The 23001-nt window shown below is 41.4% G+C and overlaps 1 protein-coding gene across 2 annotated transcripts in view; it reads left to right on the forward strand.

The window, feature by feature from the left end:
• The window catches only part of doc2g (double C2-like domains, gamma), a 75008-nt gene that overhangs the window by 23658 nt on the left and 28349 nt on the right, over nucleotides 1-23001 (forward strand). For both annotated transcript variants that reach the window (XM_084713002.1, XM_084712993.1), the window contains exons 2-5: nucleotides 3506-3911; nucleotides 5535-5614; nucleotides 6238-6312; nucleotides 14481-14590. In XM_084713002.1, coding sequence (XP_084569128.1) covers nucleotides 3524-3911; nucleotides 5535-5614; nucleotides 6238-6312; nucleotides 14481-14590 — 653 coding nt within the window. In that variant the 5' untranslated portion in view covers nucleotides 3506-3523. The remainder of the gene's footprint in view (nucleotides 1-3505; nucleotides 3912-5534; nucleotides 5615-6237; nucleotides 6313-14480; nucleotides 14591-23001) is intronic.

Consider the following 23001-nt stretch of genomic DNA (forward strand, 5'->3'; position numbering starts at 1 on the left):
TGGCCAAACATTCATCGTTTGCCAAAAGGTCATTCACAGACTAAGAAATCTAGAGTATGTAATCCTACATGTTCATCAGTTATCAGTCAGTCAGAGCTCAGACAAGTAACTATTATAAAACTTAAATAGCAGAAATCCAAATTAATTTATTTGGGACTTGGGTGTGTTGTGGTGTGTAAAAAGCACTGTCAACACATGACGGCACAGGATGAAATCATTTTTCAAGCAAAATGCCAATCATTCTGTGTTTCCAGCTCCTCAGATGTGAAGAATCTGCTGCACGACTCTGTTTTATATGATTGTAAATAGAATATTTTTGAGGCTGTTTGTCAGACAAAATGAGCATTTCCTAGATATCAGTTTGAACTCTTTTTGAACTCAGTAATCACTAGTTTCTGATGTTTTGTTAACGATAAATCAGCTGTGTGAAAAAACATTCATTTATTTATTTAAAGGGGAAACTGGAGCCTGCACACTAGATAATGCTTCCATGAACATTTATTTCTATACCACCAGGGCTTGCACTGTAACCTTACATGGCAGCATAGGAAAAAATGTTAATGGGAGCATTATCCACATTACAGACTTATTTTTTCCTTTTTTGACATGTATTTCTGTCCACCTAGTACTTATAATTGCATGCTTTTGTAAACTTTTTGCATTTATTTATCTATTCTCATTGACAGTGCACATTGATCAACATTTCTGTATATGTGTCAGTTTTAGTCAAAAGGCTCATTTTCAACTGTTGTCCCTCTGCCTGATGTTAAACTGACCATTAAATCAACTTAGTTGTCATTAGTTGTAGTGACTTTAGCGTCGACCTAAGACAAATAACAGGGTTCCAATGAGGCTGTTTATTTGTGTTTACATAACAGATGTCTCAGTCAGAAACTGAAAGAATAAAGTTGTTCAATTTGGGGGAAAGAATAGACAAAGTGATGAACATAGTCAAAATACACAGACATAAAAGGACAGAGGCTGCAGGCTGACAGCGACATGATGGACATATGCAATATAGGGGTAATAAAAAGTGACGCATCCTCGAATGCCTGATAGCGACTTTAGCGTGGTGATTTAGCTGTGTTGTATACTGAAGGTATGTATGAATGAAGTGGGTCTCCTGTTGTGTCTGCTTGCTGCATGTTTTAGGTTGTTTTCTAGTCCTTTTCATCTGTAATAGTTTAAAGTTTTTAATCTGGGACAGTGCCAGTAAACAAAAGGAAACTTTGTGACGTCCCGGTTTGAAGTTTTTTCTTGTGATCACCAAAATCAAACCAGTTCTTGAAATAATAATGGCACAGTGGCGCCGTGGGAGTGCGCAAAGAGAAAACACGTCTTCAGTCTCTGCTAATCACTGTAAGGAAAATAGGAAATGATAGCATTTGGCTTAACGACGTTTGAGTTTGGTAACAGTTATTACGCTTCATTTAGTGACAAATATGCTAAGGACTGAGAAAGGCTTCAAATAGTATTATGTAAATATTGCTCAGGGGAGTTGCAGATGAGAGAGAGAGGAGTGAAAGAGGGAGATAAGGCAAGGATTAGAGTGAAGTGCAGATACACAAGTGACATCACTTGTTCATACTTTACAGCACTACATTTGAATATTAATTCAGAGCACAGACTTGGTGTGCTAACACAATGTGTGAGTCACACTTGAAGTGCCAAAGGTTCTGGCAAATTCTATTTTGGATTTTGAGAAGTCAAGTTTGCATCAGCGGATGAAAATAGACACATATTTTCGGTTTCCTTCAGGATGTTTTTAGATGTGTTGTAAATTTCCGACGTTGTCCTGCCTTGAACAGAGCTGACCCCTGCTATGGAAGGGCCATTCCACCAAATCAGAGCCATTTGCATGTTGTAACTTTTCAAAAATAAACAAAGTTTTTAGGACAGCATTAGCAAATACAAGAAATGTAGACACTCAGATCAACATTCTCAGCCACACTTACAATATAAACAAAAATAGAGAAAACAAAGTGAAGAGTATTAATTTTTGGTCATCTCGACCCAAATGACGCTACTTCTTGTTGATCATATGACTTATAGAATTCCCCATATTTTTAGAGGGGGGTGTGTCAGGATGACAGGACTGAGTGAAAACACTGGGACTCAACTAACGTGTGTTTTGACCAACATATGTATTTCTGATGAGGAACTATATTTAAATGTCTAAATTGTAAATGGCATCACACAATAATGCAAAAAACAAAACATCCTGTGAAAAGCAACTGTCCAAACATAGATTGGCAACCTTAACCAGTGCACCACAGGCATATCAAGCTTTGCCTTTCTCTATATGTTGAAGTATGGACAGGGCTTGAGGGTGGTGTCTGTTTTGTTGTGTTTCATAAACATAAAACACAAAAGCAAACGTGAGAAATACATTAAAATTTGTCTTTATCTGCTCTAAAGTAAGCTGCAAATGATACTATGTCTGGCTAACTAGCTGTGCAATAACTTTACTCGTTCGATTATACTGCATTTGCCAAACTCATACTTTTTTTTTGTCAGGGGTTAAATTGTGATTTGCTGTGTGGAGGGTTTGAGGAAGAGGATATGGACTGGTGAATAATTAAAGCTGGCTCCTGCCTCGCTGTTTTAGGACTAAGCCAGGTTAGCTTAGCTCTCATCCTGGCTCTCTACCTGGGTTGATAACAGTCCGGCTGGTCTGGCCAGGTGACCGTCTCAAGATCCGCTGCACTAATCTAGGCTTCCTTGACTTTAATGACAATATTTCTGTTGTCTATCGTATATGTGTCTTATTTCACAGTCTGCCAAGCTGCTGAGAAGCTAGTTTTAGCCTCACTCTTTTAGTATTAATGTTAGTGTTATATCATGTGCACAACCATTAAGTAACTTTACATATTTAATACTTTAATACACTTTCACACTGTTCTCGACTTAAAATGTGTCAGATGAAAACATTATTTCTCAGCTGAATCAAGGGGTGCAAGCCTAGACAATAGCTTACATTAGCTAGTTACACTCTGCCAGTGAGAATCATCATTTTAGCTGCCAAAATCCACAGTCGTCAGCGAGAAATGGGAGTCTGCTTTTGTTTATCTCTCTGTGGCATCAAAGATGACCTCACGTGTCAACAATTACTCCCAGTTTCGATGTTAAATCTGCCTCAGTTATCTGCATATGTGCAGTACAAGAACGGAAAGCTTGACAGGCGTAGCAAAAGTAACTAAGGAGGGTGGGGCTTAGTGAGGGATCAGTTAGGACAAAGGGCAGTGCACTTTGCTAGATAATACATTGTACTGTACAGATACGTTTTAAGGCACCAATTTAGTGGAATGGCCCACAAACTCACAGAGAGGGGAAAGTTGGAAGCTCTGAGGAGACGGAGAATAAGGATATGTGTTGTTTTGTCTTTCTCTTCTAGTTCTGAGCCTCCCGTTCCTTCCCTCTGCTATGATCCCGACTTTTATTCTCTGTGTCTTTCCTCATTCGTTTCTTTCTCTTTCCGTCTCACACCCTCATTGTCATCCTACAGTCCCGTTCCACAGTCCACATGAGTGTCTCCAAACCCCCGCCGCCCCCTTCCACCTCCCACCTGGCCATCCCCCCCTCCTCCACCTCCACCCCTTCCTCGTCCGCCTCCTCCCCGTCGGCGACACCCCACTCCACAACACTGCCCCCTCCCTCGCCGGTCAAGATCTCTATGCAGGAGCACTTTGCCATCAACGTGTGCCCAGGCCCCATCCTCCCCATCCCACAGATCTCAGACTTCTTCCCACGTTTCCACGACTACCCCTGCACGCCTCCGCCCCCGAGGGAGAAGAAGATCCTCAAAGAGGAGACGTTCAACGGGGAGATGGGTGGAGGATACAAGGATGGGGAAAGGAGGGAGAGTCACGATGGAGACAGGGAGGAGCCGCTGGACTCTGATGATGATGACAGTGAGTTCTGAGGGGGGTGAACAGAGTTTGGTAACACTTTATTTGAAGGGGTGTGCACAAGACTATCATTGCACTATCATAACCATGCCATGGCACCTGTTATGAACACAAAGGAGTCTTTATAACTGTTGTCATAAAGTGTCATCTGAATATGTCATTGTTGATGCAAAGTTGACATTGTTGGACATGTCTTTGTCATGACAATTTGAAATTAAGCAAGCCAGTAATGTCTTTGTTATGACAACTTGACATTAACCAAGAAAAAAATGGATCTGCTATGACAGCTTGACACTACCAAGACAGCCTGTCAGTGTCTTTGTTATGACAACTTGGAACTAATCAAACAAACTTTTTCTTTAGGAAAACTTGACATTAACCAAGAGAACATAAGCTGTCAATGTCTTTGTTATGACAACTTTACATTAATAAATCCAATGATATCATTGTATGACAACTTGACATTAACCAAGGCAACTTAACTTGTCAGTGTCATTGTTATGACAACCTGGATTCAATCAAGAGAAAAATGTCTTTGTTATGACAACATGACATTAATCAAGACAAAAATGCCTCTGTAATAAAAAGATGACATTAATAAAGCCAGTGATCAGTCACTGTATGACAACTTTGTATTGACCAAGACAAAAATGTCTCTGTTATGACAGTTTGACATTAATCAAGACAAAATTGTCTTTGTTATGACAACCTGACATTAACCAAGACATTGTAACCTGTCAATATCTTTGTCATGTCAGCTTGACATTATCAAACTTACAGAAGTCATATGTGATTAGTTTTGACACTGACCGTCATGAGACCATTAAGTGTCTTGGCTTCAAGTAAAGTGGTACCATTTGGACTTGTCATAAAGATGTCATTAAATGTTATAAGACCAGTTGGATGACAGAGCACAGTGCCAGGGTCACTTAGTTTAGAGAGTTAACTGATAGACAGAGAGCAATTAGCTAGTTGACTTGTTGCTAAAGTAGGCTAACCAGTGTTTGCTGTTATCTGTGGAGCTAGTAGCCTAATTAGCTGACTCAGCCCGGCTAGAAAACCAGCTCGGTACTGGATTCTCTGTCCTCAAACTGGCCACTGCTGGTGTTTCGCTGCCCAAAGTTCTGCAGATGAAAAGCTGTGTGTTTTTGGGGTGTGTGTGTTTGTTTATTCATCTGCACATTATAAGGCAATACTGCAAAAAAAAAACAAAAAACAACACATCCAATTTTAAAACTTTAGAGTCATCTTTTTTTTTTTTTAATTCAAAATGAGTTTTTGCATTTTGCTCAGAAGCACAACATATGCTTTCGGAGTAAATGTGGAGTCAAGCATTTTTCCAGAAGTGTTTGTCACTCCCACTCTATGTGACACAGCAGCTCCAATGATTTATTAGACAATGTCGCAGTGGCGGACTCAGCCTGCAAGTTTCTGCTCATTCGCGAACAGTAATCAAACAAGACAGATCAATTCATATTAGGCAGCATCATGTTTTTAAGAGGCCATCTGCTACAAATATGACTCAGAGCTTTGAGTGTGTGTGTGTGTGTGTGTTAGACTGAGAGTGTGAGTGTGTGTGTGTGTACCTTTACTGGCAGTAATTGCAGTGGTTTGTGTTGCTTTCAGCCTACCTGGGAACGCTGGAGTTCAGCCTGCTCTTTGATCAGGAGAACAACTGTCTTCATTGTACGATTCACAAGGCAAAGGTACACACACTTTAATATCTTTGTCATATAAACAGGCCTCTGTCTGTGCGTCTGTCTGTCTTTGTGTCTGTCTGTGTGGTTGCATAATCTTCCTTTAAGGCCCAATGAAGGCAATTTTCTTGTAATGCTTTTATGTTTGCATAAGACGTCATGCTGCTTTCTCCAAACCTTTTTAAAGTAATGTGTCCGCCACACACCCTCAGCAGCAGCTTGTCAATTGAAGACAAAAACATCTCATAATCTCGCACTACGAAATATTAGATAATGTTGCTCTGCTGCTGTGTCAGACACATTTGGCATAGCCATCGTACAAGGACACGAACCTTGTATTACATATTGTGTACTGTCACATGATGTTAATTATGTAAATCTGCTGTTGAATGGTTCCCTTGAGGACAACACAAAGGAGTGTAGGGGGGTAGAAAATAGTGGCATGGAAAGGAACACCCAGAGGCGCTACTGAGATGTAACTACAGTAGCAGAGATCTGTCATATTCACTGTCGTTTCTGACCCTGTCAGTTGTGTGAAGTGTTTGAGGGCATGATGACGTCACCTTTAACACTACAGCGTGCGTGTGTGTATGTGTGTGTGTATTCATGTATGTGTCTCCTTGTGTCCACAGGGACTGAAAGCCATGGACTCCAATGGGCTGGCCGATCCATACGTCAAGCTTCATCTTCTCCCCGGGGCTAGCAAGGTCACTGCTCCAACCTTACCTCAGTGGCAATTAACGTAACATGCTACCACACTGGGCTGTCCCAGACACTCACACTCCATCAGGAAAGTCACACTTCACACAGAAACTGCTGGAAAATGATGATAATATATTGAAAAGGCTGAAAATAGGAAGCAATTCATACATTATTCAAGCAAAGGAAACAAAAACTATTATTTACTTTATGTGAATAATGGTCTCTCATGTCAGTTCTTATTCATCAGACCATGAAAAGGTCAAAATGCTCTTGGAAAAAAAAATTGAATAATGGCTTCAGGGCTAATTTAGTGTGTCATTTTAAGCCGCTGAGCAGGGCAGATTTTGGTTGGTTACTACTTAATGTGGCTCGTCCAATGCACTGCTTTATCAAGCACAAACACGTTCTGGTCTGCTGCACAGCTCTTGTCTTGTTTTCAGCTCAAGCAGCGGGGAAGATAAGGCTCGCCACAACTGCAACCCCCCAGCTCCGATAGAATGCAACCTGTTGTCGGCCATTTTGGCTCAAGGTTGACACGAAACGAGGTTATGATAAGTGTGGGGAGGACGCAGAGTCCAGATAGGTTGAATGAGGCAACTGTCTGAGGTCCAAGGTGCTAACAATAACAACGTCTGGGGGATCTTTTTGTCCTCCAGCCTTCCTCTGTCTATCTTCTCTCCCATTGTTATCGCTCTCCTTTCCCCACTTTCCAACCCTATCTCTGTCTCTATCTCACTATCTGCCTGTGACCCTCTTTGACCTTGAAATACCAACAGTGTGCGGAAAGAAGGGAGACAACTGAGAGGGAGGAAAGGGGGAAAACTGAGAGAGAGAGAGAGAGAGAGAGGGAGTGGGAGGGGGAGACAGATGAGGGGAGGACAGCAGCAGGTGGTTGTCATGGAAACAGAGAGGATTGTTACACGGCTCACGTCAACAGGCGAGTGTTGACGGGGGGAGAGGGGTGGTAGAGGTGGCGGTGGGGGGCAGCAGAGAAAGCGTCAATGAGTAGGTAAGTACCCATGAACCGCCATTCGTTAAATACCCGCCAGACGGGGCCACGTCACTCGGAACAATTGGGAATGTGCACATCTAGATGTGAGGGTGACTGACACACACTCACACACCTACTCCTGACCACATTCAGGCTCAGCATGCGCGTGTTGTGATGAATAATCCAGAACACAAAAGGTTTCAGTTTCAGCAAAGAATAGAGTTTTCAAAATATTGAGAGCAGAGGCACACAAGGAGGTCTAACTCATCTTTCCTCAGTCTCACATCCTCCAGCACATGCTCTTTAAAGGGGAGCTGTTGTGCTCAGTTCAAGCTCTGTATTTTCATTCTGGGGTTCCACTAGAGTAGTTCTGCATGATTTACTTTTCAAAAACATCCTTTTTTATCTTATACAGGCCCTTAATGCAGCTCCACTTCACCCTCTATCTGAAACAAGCTGTTGCAGCTCCTGTCTCTTTAAGCCCCCCCCATTCCCCCACTTTCTTCTCAGTAGGCTTCCAAGAAGCTTCCAAGATACATACTGAAAACATAAATGTATTATAGAAACCTACAAGGCATTGCTGCTTAGACTTGCCTCCAATTTTTTCCACTCCCAGTATTGCAGCACAAGATTCCCCTGCAGCCCAAAAAGCATTTTTCCCATAGACCACTATTATAAAATAGACGTCTTTAAAACTGTTGGCAGGATACCTTTAACTGCAAGCAAGGTTAGTTTTGACTTTTTCTATCACAAATTTTTGGTTCAAGGAGGTTTTATGATTGTTAAACTTGACTAGAGCTCAAAAAGGTGATTTTAAAATCTGTGCTGTCATCATAATACAAAGTCTATGGGCCAAGTCTGCTGTGTCCCACTGATTACTGTAAACAATACACAACTTGATTCACAGTTTATGGTGAAACTGGATTATATTTCACAAGAAAATATTTTTTGGTCTTCCCCGTGATGTCCTCCGGCTGCTCTGCCTCAGAGAGCTACTTTAGCCACTAGTTAGCTAGTTAGCTCAGAGATAGGTCTGGCTATGCAAGACTACAACACCCAGTGCTTCTGAGCACCGTTTTAGCATGGAAAATAGTGATGTGGGGCGCTGAATGTAATTAAGTCTTCATCAGACCACAAATGAAATATGAATTAGGTTGGAAAAACGATACAGGCAGCAGAGTGGAATGTTTATTGGAAATAGTTTTCTTGAGAATATATTCTGTTTTTCTCTCTGATGTCCTCTGGCTGCTCTGCCTCAACTTTGGGTGATTTATGGAGTTTGGACAAATGGACAAAGGTTTACTTGTTGTTAGCAGTTAGCTCCTTTAGCAGCTAAGTTCTAGTTAGCTCCATGCAACAGATGCTGTCTGGGCTGGAGTTAGTTGCATTAGCAACAAGTAAAGATATTTGTCCATCAGAGACTCTGAAAATTCACAGAGAGCTGAAGAGCTGGAGGACATCACATGGAAAACCAGAAAATATGAAATTCATTCACAACTGAAAAACCACTGTCTGTGAGACATACTGAACATGAAAGTAATCCTGATCAGAGCGGCCCAGTTAAGACAATGTGAATGGGTGGGCGAGCTGTTCATGCTATGCTGTACCTGGAGTGGATAATCATTTTAAAGAAATACACAATATGCAAATGTCAGCTGGTCATGTCAAGATGTCGAAGTAAACAGAGTGTTTATCTGATTATTTGACATTTTGGCTTTGTTTAATATGAACATCTAACATTGCAACATTGTATGACAGTAAATAAGGAAAAGCATAGTAGGTCCCCTTTAACCAGTGTACAGTCAAGCATGCTGTCTTGTGATGTCAAGCACTCACTGTAACACATGCGGCGCATGACCTTGCATCTATGCAGACACATGCTAAGGCTTTAGTCACAGTCACACAGAGATGCTCTCTGCATCCGTCCCTCCTTCCCTATCATTCCCTCTCTCATTCTCACACACAAACATGTGTGGACACAGTGGTTGCCAGTGCCTCTGTCATGGTCAGCAGTATTTTCTTCTGTCCAATCCCAATCGAGGTGCATGGAAAATTCTCTCACAGCCAGACCTCTTCAGTCCACAGCTCTGGGAAGCAAGACAGAGAGGCAGTGTAAAATACGTAAAAAAGATCAGCGCAGACAGATGGAGAAAAAAGAGGGAGAGCGTGATGGACAGATGGAGGACTAGAGATAAAACATTTAGAAACAGATGCAAAAGCACCAGTGTAGAGGGAAAATGGAGGCAGGGAGTGACAGAGGGCAGCAAGAGGGAACCGGTGTTTTAAGTGTTTGTAGAGGTAGCATGTGCTCAGAAGAAAAGCAACCCAATTCAGTCAATAAGAGGTGATGACTATTTGTGAAATAGTTGTGCTGTTGAGTTATGCTGGCACACATACAGCTGTGAAACACCACTGAGAGTCGTGACTCTGCCCGTGCCCAGCTCCTCCTGCACATTAATGAATCAAACAAACGACAAGAATCGAAAACACTTGTTCCCTTCATGGAGCAAGCTCTGGAGGGCTGACTGTCGTAGATAAGCCAAAAGTTTCCAGCAGAAAATGGAGAATAAAAAGGGGACAGCGATGGGAGGAAAAGGAGGAAGAGGGGTGGCGGTGAGGAGGCACAGGCAGAACAATGGGATGTGGGGACAAAAACAGACCAAGAGAAAGAAGATGGAAGGGAGGATTCAGCATCTGGCCCTGAGGCGTTAGCAAGAGGCTGACTGTGGCAGAAAGGAAAAGGCAGATAGAGGAAGAGAGAGAGATGAGATGAGGAGCTTCAGACATGAGCAGGAGTATTTGGAGAGAATAGCCAACACACTTTCTCTACCAGCTGGACAGAGTTTATGTATATACAAAAAAATACAATCAGAATACTAATGTAATACAAATGAAGGTCCTGTCTAGAATTTTATTGATGCCAGCACTGCTTATCAATACCAATACTCATCGATATTCATATTGATTCCTCTTTCCATAATTTAATGCAAAAAATAAAGACATTACATGGAAAGATATGAATAGATTCAACAGTCTCTTAACTGGGTAACTGGGATTAAGGGCTGTGGGAGATGACCACAGCTAAAATGAGAATAGCTGGCCTGGTCTGTCGACCTTAAGCGTGCCTGTGTCGAAATTGTTGCTACGTTGGTGCTAACCCCCTCTTGCAGCATTCAAAACATATGAACTTGGCTTGAATCTTGAAGAGTTGTAGCATGTATTCACCAACTTATTTTGCTGTGTGAGCAGGGGGGGGAAATGCAGCGGCTGAGAAGTTGAAACAGCATCAAAACTTGGAGAAATGTGACACATTCTCTCCCTGTTGTGTCCTTCCTCACTTTATTTTGTGTACCCAGCTTTGATGTCTGGTCTGAGCTGCAGTTTCTGCTTCAAAATAGTGATACCAAGAAGCTTGCTTTGGTTTGTGTCCATTTGTTTGACAGGAAAATAGTGCAGCTATAGTCATGAAGGGTAAAGACTGACTGTGGTGAGTGCCGCAAGAAAGTCGGTTAATCAGAGGGATAAAATGTTATTTCCAGATCGTTTCACGGTGGTTATGTCCTAAGCACAAATAAAGGCCCCCCCACGCTGTTGCACAACCCTGTGGCTAATTGCCACAGCAGCAAATTCTGTCTGAATATGGCCTTTAGAGCACATAACAGCACTGTTTGTCCAGGAGCTTATCCATTTTTCATTGCTGACCATTCAAGAATTGGTATCAATTTAGCACCAACTGTTACTTGTAACTGATGCATTACAATGTACGCAGCATTTAGATGCAGAATGAGACATTTCTAACTGCTTTACATACTGTATACAAGAAGTCATGATAGTCCATGTTTTTCTTATTGCAAACAATCCCATGAAAAGACCAACATCATCAATGTGTTTAAGTCCTTCCCCTTATGCTTTTAGTCTTCTCCACACCAATCTGTGACACTCACCTCGGTGCCAAATTATTCTTACTGATGATGTAAATCTTTGAAAAAATGGGTCACACAGACATACTTTCCTAAAAACATAAATAACTCCCCTTAGTTTTCATCAAATGTTGCTGAAATAGGATGAGATTGTGCATTTGTTGGGGACTGTTTTCAGATTAACAGGTTTGGTGGTCTGGTGAGTATTTATGGCATCAGGGCAGTCAGGACAGGACAGGACAGGACTGAAAATACACTACAGTGCTGTTTTCATAGTAATGAAGTATGTGTCATTGATGCATTTTTTAAAAGATTTTACACTTGAAAGTCAGTTTAATCGTCACCAGCCTGTAAGAGCAGTTGTTTAATGTCTTCTGCGGCTCTGAAGAGAGCACCCTAAAAAATAACCCTGATGATGTCACCTGGACTTCAAGCTGACAAATGCTTAACTGAAAGCCTGTTTCACAAACTTGCGGACTGGAGTATGAAAGATGTGGGCATTTACCAGGCAGAGGGAGTCTAACAAAAGATTGTAAATTATTGAGTTGCATTGTGGAAAATGTAGGATCCAGTATTTTTGGGGCTTGACTCATAGTATGGCCTAAATGCCATGATATCCTGGCCTCCACAGCTTTGATTTCTTTTTAAAATCTCTCTTGTGAGTCCCTCAGCTTTCCATTCTAGTTTTTTAGCTGTCATCATTTCCCAGCTCATGTGCAGAGCCAGGGATTGGGATACTCACTACTACTGTCCTCGAAATCCCTGTGCACAGACTTGCCACACTGTCCTCCAGCTCCAGCAACAGCACATTCGCTCAAAACCCACAGAAACAAGTGCCTTCCATGGATGCCTGTGTGTCTCAGACCTGTCCTGCACAAGAATTCTGTTCTGCTCTCAGCATATGAACTCCTGCCATGCTCTTGTCGGACTCCTTCAACCACTGCGTCTTCCTCATCGACCAAGGACCCACATCGCCTCCCTCTGCTAGCACTTAGTAAGACAGTCATTCTTATGGTTGAGAACCAACATTTGTGGACCATTTCCTCTGGCCATTTCCTTCTTCAGTCCAAATTACCTAAAGCCAAAGAGAGAGCTCAACATTGTCTCTGACCAGGAATGTCAGTTTATCTCTGTGGTGTCCCCAAATGTCACCATCAGCATTTCCAACTCCAGCAACAGCATATTCACCTGAAACCCATGGAAACAAGTGCCTTGAGTGGATGCCTCTTTTGCTGTGTGTCTCAGATCTGTCCTGTCTAATTACCCAGTGATTCTTCTGTATCTGAGTTTCCAGATGTCTTGGGAGACCCTTTTGAATCTGGATTTGAAAGAGGTCTTCAGTAAAGCTCAGGCCACTTCTCTGCTTCCCCATTGTCCCATGACTATGCCAGTAACCTCTTCCTGCGCATATCTCCACTCAAGAGTCCGCTTCATTAACTCTCCACCCCTGAAACTCAAGTCATGGAGAAATAGATCAGTTACCAACTCGCCACCCAACTGGGTTACACCTGCAGTCTAGTAGGCAGATGGAGCTTATGAACCAGGAGATGAAGATTGTTCTGTGGTGTATCTCCTCCCACAACCCTGCCTCCTGGTCCAGAACACAGAACATTCTCCACAGTTCTGGTCACATGGGCGGGAGACAGTCCTGAAGAGCACCCTTTGGTTCTGGTCTGGGACATTTTGGACATGGTTCTGATTGATGAGTTTCTCTGCCATCACCCAGTCCAGCCTGAAAGACCATCCAGAGCTGTCCCTAGAGAAGAACTTCTGTCTGAATGGCCCTGTTTCCACCATACCCAGTCACTTGACCCCCCCCCCCCCCCCCCGCATACCTATATGCCTGTTCTCACTTCATCATCATCAGTCTAGTAGCATATATACCTCCTGACCTACCTCCATTCATTCCCTGCCAAACCATGTATTGTGCTTCTGTCTTAGTGTTGTAGCCATTCTTTCTGCCTGCTTGAGTTTTGCTTGTTATGACACTCCTGTCTGACACCTGGTCACTAGCCTGTTTGCCTCTTTTCCCCTGCCTGCCTGGCTTTGACTTTTGCCTTTTCAACCAAGAGTAAACTTGAACATTTTATTTTACCGGCCTGGTCTTATAGTCTGGTCTTTTGGGTTCAAATATGTTTTACTGACTCTTTACAGGAGGTGCAATACTAATTCAGTAGAGGGTCACTTTAATAGTTTTTGGACAAGCATGGAGATCTATGGCACAGTCTTTTAGTAGGCTTCAACTACAAAGATTATATTTTTATATTCAATCACTTTATTGTTGGTTTTGGTCTTTCAATGGGATTTGTTTATATTGACAAAAAATATAGAAGATTACCAGTCTTAACATACTATATTTTCTATATTTACTGCAGTGTAACTAGCAACTATAGCAGTCAAATAAATTCCACAACTTTTCTTAAGTAAATATTTTCCACCACTGATATCCACTTCTGCAGCTCAGAACAGCCAATTAGTTCTGCCTTTGGCTCTACAAGGTCTTATTAACCCACATTTTATGACGAGAGGAGTTGTGTGCATGAACGTATGTATCTAGGGAGCCAGTGAAATGCATTTTATTGGGATGCAAGCCCAATTTCTAGAAATATTTAAACATTAATATATATACATATATATGTTTATATAAATATATATATTATATATATATAAAAAAGGAAATATAGTAATATAATATAAATAAAAACAAGATGAAGACATCCTAAAGGCAGAAGTGAGGCACCAAGTGGCTGCAAACTTTATTTATGGATGATGATGCTATTAAGGGCTCATGGGCATTTTCTCTCTTGGAAAGCTTTAATTTTTCATGCTGACTGTGTTGTGCAATTTAATTGGCTTCTGTGTTGTGTTGTGTTTGAGACACAGCGCTTGTTTTGGAAGTCTGGCTGGTGCTAATGCACTGTCTTATCATGTTGGGGAGGAGACAGATGGACAGGTGAAGCGAGGGAAGCCTCGCGTCCTCTCACTCTCCTCTATAAAGTAGGCAACAGATGTCTGCGATTTCCTGAGGGACAGAGATAAATGATGTTTCCCCCCTCTCTATTTCTCTCTGTCTCTCCTTCTTTCTTGATCTTTTAGTGTCACTCGTTTTACTTCCTTTTCATGATCTTTTATTCTCTTTCTCTTATTCTGATCTGACGAGTTTGCTCCCTCACCCTTAAACCATTCCTTTTTCCTCTTTCCTCCTTTGATGCTTCCCTTTCCATGAATTTCTTTTCATATTTCTTCTTCTTTATCTCCCCAGGCAAACAAACTACGCACAAAAACCCTGAAGAATACACTGAACCCAGTGTGGAATGAAACGCTGGTGTATCATGGCATCACAGCAGCCGACATGACCACCAAAACACTCAGGTAGGTGCTCAGCTCTGAATTTCTGCCTGACCAGAAATTAGCACTATGCCCCAGACAACCAAATGACCAGTTTATTATGTGGAGGATGAAGATCTATGTGTCCAATCCTCCAGTGAACTATAAGCAGCCGGCTATGCTTCCCCCATGGGCTTTTCCAGGTAATACATTATTGCAAGCAGGCGCCGCCTGCCAACTGTTCCACTTGCTGTTGCTGCGGTAACTGCCCAGGTGCTAGCTGCGTGGTAAGGCTCCGCCCCCTCCTTCCCACAGTACTCTCCATATGGATTGATTGAGGTCAAGCGTAGCCATCTTGGCCCAAAAACTCTGACGCACTTGTGTCATCCTGCATGTGTATGTTGATTCAGAGACGGAGTTTTGCGTTTGTTTTGTTTGTGAACGCGTGCGCTGCGCACAATCAGTGTCAGTTTGCTCAGCGGATTCATAATAGGGTTGGATTGTATTGTTTATCCTGAGGAAACACAAGCACAGACACACTCAGATGTATGCACGCATACACACACTCACGCAGAGAGAAGTGCATGTACACACACACATGAATCTCATCTGCACAGCACACACAAATACAGACAGTCAGGTGTGTGCTTATCCTCTTGTGTGTATGTCAAGGGCAATCACTGGCAGGAAAGAACATGCATGGCCCCTCCTCTCTCATACACACACACGCAGACACACATGCAAACAACACACGTCCTTGAGCTTCTACAAACACACACATTTGGAAATAACATTTACTCACCCTGCCCAAACCCACACACACACACACAAAACGGTCCAGCTTGAGGAGAGACCCTCCAAACTAGAGGAAACCCACCTGACCTCTGTTCAAGGACATCGCCCACAGACACAAACCAGCATGGGGGCTCTATGAAGCCAAAACGAGGAGGAGGAGTGTGACCAGTGTCAAGCAAGAGATGAGGAGAGGGAGAGAAACAGAGAGGTGACTGCCAAGATCAACAAAGAGAGCAGGAGGGAGAGCGTGAATGATGTCAAGTGACAGATAAGGCAGTGTGGAAGAGGAAACTAGGGAGGCCAAGATTGAGGAAGATGACAGAATAGAGGGATGGAGAGACTCCAAGGGTCAATTGAAAGAGGGAGTGAGTAGTGAAATGGATAAAGTGATGAATGAGGAAATTCACTTAGCTGAGAAAAAAGGGGCGAGTGATGGGGAGGAGTTTACTCAAACGCAAGCCGAAAAAACGAAAGAATGAGGACAGTGAGAAATACGTGATACAGCACAAGAGAGGGAGTGAATGAAACACTGTCTGACAGAGAGGAAAGAGGGTAAAGCAAGCAACAGACAGAGAGAGACAGAGATAGGAAGAAAATCTGCTCAAACTCTCTCTGGATGTGTTCAGGCGCCAGCACGATACCTCAGCCAATAGACAGACTTTGTTCTCATTACTCCACAGAAAGCGGCGAACAGTCAGAGAATGGAGAAACAGAGAGGGATCCCCGGAGAGATGTTTACTCACTTGGTTGTGCCCTGCTACATCCCGCTCTGCAGGTCCCAGCAGGGTGCAGAGGAAGTGGATGCTGCACTCTTTGATCCCTGCGCTCTGTGCACTGCTGAGCAGGAGGACTCTGTCCAGACTCAGCCCCTCTGTAGACCTGCCTGAAGGCCTGGACAGTGCAAAGTTTAGAGTCAAATTGGGCCACACTGCAGTCAGAGGCAAAGCCAAATGAGCTTACAGGAGGAGTTTCAAGTGAGAACAAGGATTATTTCTAAGTATTATTTTCATTCAGGTATTGTAAGCATATTTTAAGCTGTCATCTTTTAAATTTCATTCCTGGTTAACATTTTTTACTTTGGTAGTGCAGCTATAAGAATCGTGTCGTTACTTTAGAATGAGCCATTTATATACACAGAGCCTCTTTCACAAAGGCCACCATGTTGCACCACCATGTTTCTAACAGACAAACCAAATGAGTTACATATTTAAAAATAGAGAGTTAGATGAGGTATCTGTAACCTGCAGATTCACACCAAAAAGCGTCACCCGCAAGCTAGATACACCCTGGTCCTGTAATACTAAAGCAAACACTCCTTATGCAGCTACTTTGTCAGAAATACAACAGAGGAGCAACTGGTATTATCTATTTATAGTGCAGCCAAACAAACTGCCCTCCTCAACAGGAAAACAGGTTGTCTGTACAAGCTGTTCATCACAACCCATATTTAAAGTTACTGCTGGGCTCTCCAATGGCCTCTCATGGCCATAATCATTATAACAGGTGCAAAGGAGGAAGTCAGGTGACATTGTATAAATAGGTGGATGGATGAGTCAAACAAACAGGAGACCACGGCTGAAGTCCCATGTGAAACCAAAAGTCAGTGTAGAGTTATTTAAACTTCTGTCACTGGACATACATATCATACTTATTTTAACACTAACCACAATCTTTTCATAAACCTAGTTTAGTCTCAGTCCCTGGCTCTTTCAGTCCACAAGTTGAAGTGTTCTTGGGCAAGGAACTGAACCACAAATTTCGTGAATGTGTGAGCATACGGTTGAATGTGACTTGTTGTAGTTGTGAAAGACCTTTGTAGCTGTAAAAGACCTTCAAGTAGTTGATAGACTAGAAAAGTCCTATATGTCCTAAAGGCAACTCCATTTACCATTTAGTTTAGTATGCCTGAACCTAAAGGAAAAGTTTAAAGCCACATGAGTTACATAATGTACTTCAAGTTTGATACGCCTGTTGCTGGTAATGTCCACCTTTCATGTATGTTGTTTTGGAAATTATTGACAATCAGCTTGTTCTGTTGTTTAGATATCAAGACATGTTGCAACAAACAACTTTGAATAAAGAAATCATTCAAGAATAACTGCAGCCACAATTAGATTTCATGCTGCACATGGGACAAGTAGTTTCACATAGCAGGACAGTAAAGTTGTAGTTAGATTTCAGAGTTGGAGGTGTGCAGCCTGTCGCCTGCACCTCTTCATCTAACATTAGTGAAAACTTTCAGTGTGGGGCAGCGGCAGTAAGCCGTGCTCGGTTTGCATTAGCGATAACTTAATGGAGCTCTGACAGGGTGTAGGACAGGTCTTCTCAAAGTCTGGACCAAGGTCAAAATCTGATCCAAACTGCAAGTCAATCCAGACCCAACCCATAACATATATTATAGATACAATATATGATGAAGTGAAATGTTTACTCTACTTTGAAATAAAATTCTATCGATCAATACGTTGTTAGTGATTGCCATTGAATATACAATGTAGCAGCTTCTGCTAGTGAACCTGGAGATAATTCATAATTATCCTGTCCCCTGTTGATTTTGGTTTTAACATAGCTTCAATTATTTTCTTATTGCTGACAATATAATCATGCTTTTTATTATCTGCTGGAAAGAATATTGTGTGTTGTTGCTGTCGAGTTGACCACAATAACATTACATTGGAGAATTTGCTATCAGAATATGTCTGAATCAGATATAAATGGACTAATTGTCTCAGCTGTGTCTGCTTCAGTTTTTTTGCTGACCTGTCATGTGACATTAATTAATTGCTTATTGAATTTATGTTGCGTAAAAGTTTTAAGTGAGTTGATTAAACATTATTTTGTTAATGCTGGACCTTTGACCTTGAATAAGAGTCAGATACAGACCTTTGAGTAATAAGTTTGATAACCCCTGGTGTAAAGAGAATGAACAGTAAACAGCTGTTATCAATTAAATAAAATAGCGCTGGATTATTTGCATACATTGTTCCCTGAAAATCCCCTGTGCAAAGGTAGGCAATCTATTGTGGGAAAGGCAGACTCTCCCACTACCAGTAAAAAAAAATATATAGATAGGTAATTTAAAAAATGAGGCTGAATGTCATGAAAATGTTTGAGCAGTTTCTCACTGTTTGGTACTTTAGCCCATATCAAAGGCGGTAATAAAAGCTGGAGTGCAGCCAGAAACTTTTGAATCATTAAAAATTTCTTTGGTGTCAAGTCCATTCTCCTTTGTACTGGAGGATGAATGCTGTAAAAAGAGTTATGCAGTCTGTAAAGTGGACCGAGAGGACTGGTTTTGTGCAATTATTTATTTATTTAGCCACCCATTCACTCATTTTCAGTTACAATGATTATATAAAGCCATTATGCCAAAGTAAAATGCACTTAAATAGAGACGGACGGCTAAATAGAAGCTGGTTATGAAATGGCTCGGAGAAAAAAAGTCTCTCAAAGTTGTAACCACATTAATTTTTTTTTAATATTCTGTATTCACCAAGCCTATTCCCCAGTGTGCAGACTTTATCTGTAAGGGCCACTGGAGGTCTATTTTGTTATTAAGAATGAACCAGCTGAGTAAACTAATAACTAATGTCCTCAATCCAAAGTTCATGGTTGGCCTCACACCGGCTAATCCTTCAATTGTTGCAGCAAGGCTGCCTGAGGTGCTCAGATCTTGAGTGAAAAGTCAAACAAACTGAAATACACTGCAAAAATATCCATCTAGACAAATTATTTAGTCTGTTAGTGAGTCCTATCATAACTCTAAGTCTAGTGACAGTCTGCATGTTTCAAGACTGATTTCGTTAGTTGTTACTAATTTCTAAAAAATAGCTGAAACACGAGAAACTACACTGCGAACATTTAGATTTATTGGTCTCCTTTGATGTCTGAATATCAGACAGAGATAGAGTTACTCTGAAGATTGTTTTATTGCAAAGTCCACATTTCTCTATCAGTTGCTCCACTCTGTCTCTGCCTTTGGGCGAATTTCAGATGATTTAGAAAGCTGTGACAGTCATAATGTGGTGCCTTAGTCCTTCCCCTCATTTAAATGACACAACACCTTTTGGTGCATTTTAACGCACAATACAAAATGAGGGGAATTGTATGAATTCAAGACTTTGGGGTGAATTTAATCTTTGAGAATTTTATCACTAAAAACTGTTATCAGGCTGCCAGTTCACAGAGGAGAGACAGAGCGTGTGGAGGTGTTGTGACGAGAGGTGGGTATCAAGCGATCCAGTGTGTGTATGTGTGTGTGTGTGTGTGTCTCTGTGTGCACATGTGTGTGTATTAAAGGACTACCAACATGATGTCAGTGCCAGGTCTAGTCTCTCTCTCGATTTCTTCCCTCTATCTCTCTGTCCCTCTGTCGGGCTGCGTAATAGACTCACACTGTTCTCGGCTGTGGGGAGATAGGGACAAATGTAGGACTTGATTTGGTATTGGATGGAGGGAGAGGCTGAGATTGGCTACTGGATGCCTCAGGTGAGGTGTAGTACTGATGTGTTCAGGGGGAAAAAAATCTTTGATTAGGTGGTAGATGACAGGGTGCGAATGATATTTTTGGGTGGGGCTGCTTTCTTTCTTTCTTTTTTTTTTTGCCCTTCTAGGCTTTACAGATGGCAGTGTCTCCGTTCATGATATTTCCAGACTGAAATATCTCAACAGTCATTGAACGAACTGCCATGAAATTAATTAATGACTTTGGTGATGCTCTTACTTTTTCTCATGTGTCACCATGAGGCTGACGTTTTTGTTTTGAGTGAAATATGTCAGCAATAAGATGTTCTGTGCTTTGTCTCGTAGTGACGCTTCACATTGCTGCTTTAAATAATCGCCATGGTCACAGAACATATGACATATACTGTTTTGAACTGCCAGTGGGAAGAATGAACATCTGTCCATTCTTGATTAAAAGGTCTGACTCATTATTTCTCCGACTTTATCTCTAGTTTCATCTCTCCTCGGTGTGTGTGTGTGAGAGAGAGACAGACTCCAATTACAGTGCTTATCAAAATGCACAGATTTGATTGGTTGAGTAGCATCATGTGAGATGATTCACAATGCATGCAATTGCTCTGTTTCCTGTGCTGTAAAGGTTAGAAAACCTGTGCCAGTTAAAATAGAAATGTTCTGGAATAATTCTCTATAATTTATCGTTTATAGTTCCCAGTCTGGTGGGATGTCATGTGGGTCTGGACCTGGATCATGGTCTGTCTCATAGTGACGTTGCACGTAGTGCCATTATATGGTCAACATTTTCATGATTTGATCAACACTTTTGTTCATGAATAATACCTGAAAAGCCATCACTGTTCATCAGCCTCAGCTGTGCTTTGTGTTTAGTGCTAATCAGTAAATGTTAGCATGCTAACATGGCTAACTGAGATAGAGCACATGGTAAACATTATACCTGCCTAACTTTAGCATATTATCATTGTTACTGTGTGCATGTTAGCATGCTGGCATTAGCATTTAGCTGAAAGCACTGGTGTGTCTTCATAAAGCCTCACAAAGCTGCAAGCATGATGGTCAACTGACTGATATTATAGGCCCAATATTCTATATGCTATATTGGTCTCTGTCAGTATTTGTGCATATTTTGTCTGATATATACTGATATGCAAAAAAGTGTTTGATAGCCACATTTGAGGGATCATTGTGAGGAATGTGTGTTTATATTCTATATATATTCTGCATAAAGAATATCAGTCAACATATGGATATCAGAATTTTTTTTACTCCATGATGTCAGTATCAGCAACAACCCCAAAAATTCAGTATTGGTCAGGCAGTACACTTAAGGCCTATATCGGACAGGACTGGTATCACCTGGAGACTTCATGTGATTTAAAAATTACACGCCCACTTCTGTCTTTCATGCGATGCATTCACATGGGTTAAGCAAAGTCTGTATTTTACACAGATTTATGGACATTATCTTCCAGATATGATGAAAATCCTCTGTGTAACATGCACATAATAACTGTTGAGCCTGTTGAAAGATAGTAAAACGTTCCTTATCTCATGTTGCCATGCATGTCATCCGTCTCACCATTTTTTAAATTTTTCACTCTTGTGATGGATTTGAGCTTGCTCTTTCTGAAAATGGGTCTCCATGCTGTGTAGCAAGATGAGCCTCCTGAATGTGCAACCAAAATGCTGTCAAAGCTTTCATTTATAATTGCCATCCTTTTTTCAACCACGGAAGAGGCAGAAAGAGGTGTGGAGAAAATAAAAAACTTTGCCAAACAACAACAACCCAACAAAAAGGACCCCAAATCACTGAGAATCGCATGAGAATTATGTTATCACATGACCTCTGTGTTTGGTGAAATATGGTGGGTAATTTGCTGTGAAGTTTTTACTTTACAAATTATTGGCACAACAGATTTGCAAAGGATTAAGAACGCAAACAACATCCACAATCATTATGCATTACACATAGGGGTCCCCAGGTAATACCAGTCTCATGCAAACAGAGCTTTAGTCTTGTCGTATTCAAGTTGTATTCAACAGAAAGCTTCTTTGAGTCTTTTAAATTATTGTCTGATATCAATGTTAAATTTGCATTTCTAATAATCTAATAAACAGGCATTCCTGTGCAAAAACAATCATCAAAGAGTATGATTTTATGTAGTCATGGTTAAAAGTTATTTTCATAGTATCTTCAATATTTTTTCTGGCATATAACATACTGATACATTCACACTGACTTGGAACAGCTTTGGAATATGAAGCAATGCCCAATCTTTAATCACACAAATCCTTATAACATGGAAATAAGAGCAATATGGCTTGAAATGGGATTCTTTTTTAAAATAAGTATATACTGTATATATATATATAGTTTAAATTGCAAATGAGCACTGTACTACATAGCAATGATCTAAGACAACATTTCCCAAACTTTGGGTCACCACTTGGCAGAGGTATATACATACATATGTGAATTCATTATCTTAGTTAAAATAAAAGAAAAGCGTTCCTTTTTACCATGTTGGTCTGCTCAGTTCAGACGCTGTGTAAAAATACCACAGCAAAGAACATCCTTATTGTCATCACAGTCAGTTTTTTGCTGATATTATTCTTTCTAATTCAAGACCATTAGAAGAGATACTTTAACAAGTACAGGCCCGGAGCTAGAGTGCTAAAACCCCCGGGTAATCTGATATAACTCACAAGGCAGATTTTGTCGGTGAATAAACAAAATTTTGGCACCTCAGGTTGAACAGATTCCACCAGCATCTGTCTGGTTTTTAGAGAAATTCTAAAGCTGGAAAATTGTGGGAGAGAGGGAAACGGATGGAGCAATTCACACAGAATAAGCCAAAAAAGTTTGGGCGGAACTGGTGTCACATTTCACGGCAACCCTCGTCTCATCAACGACACTCCACATGTATGACAGAGCAAAGGCACATAAATCATCTGACAGCCGTGGTCATGAGTCAGAGTTATTCTGAAGCTTCTGCTAGAGATACTCATCAGTTATGACTAAAAGGCTGGAACCAGCATGTCAAACGTCCAAATGTCAAGAGGAACGGGGAAGAGAACAGGAAGAGAGGAGAACATGTGTGTGTGTGTGTGTGTGTGTGTGTGTGTGTGTGTGTGTGTGTGTGCATGTGTGCATAGAGAGTGAAGAGCGAGGGAGAAATCAA

The sequence above is a fragment of the Lutjanus erythropterus genome, chromosome 3, assembly GCF_056507025.1.
Source record: "Lutjanus erythropterus isolate fLutEry1 chromosome 3, fLutEry1.hap2, whole genome shotgun sequence".
Classification (NCBI taxonomy): Eukaryota; Metazoa; Chordata; class Actinopteri; order Lutjaniformes; family Lutjanidae; genus Lutjanus; species Lutjanus erythropterus.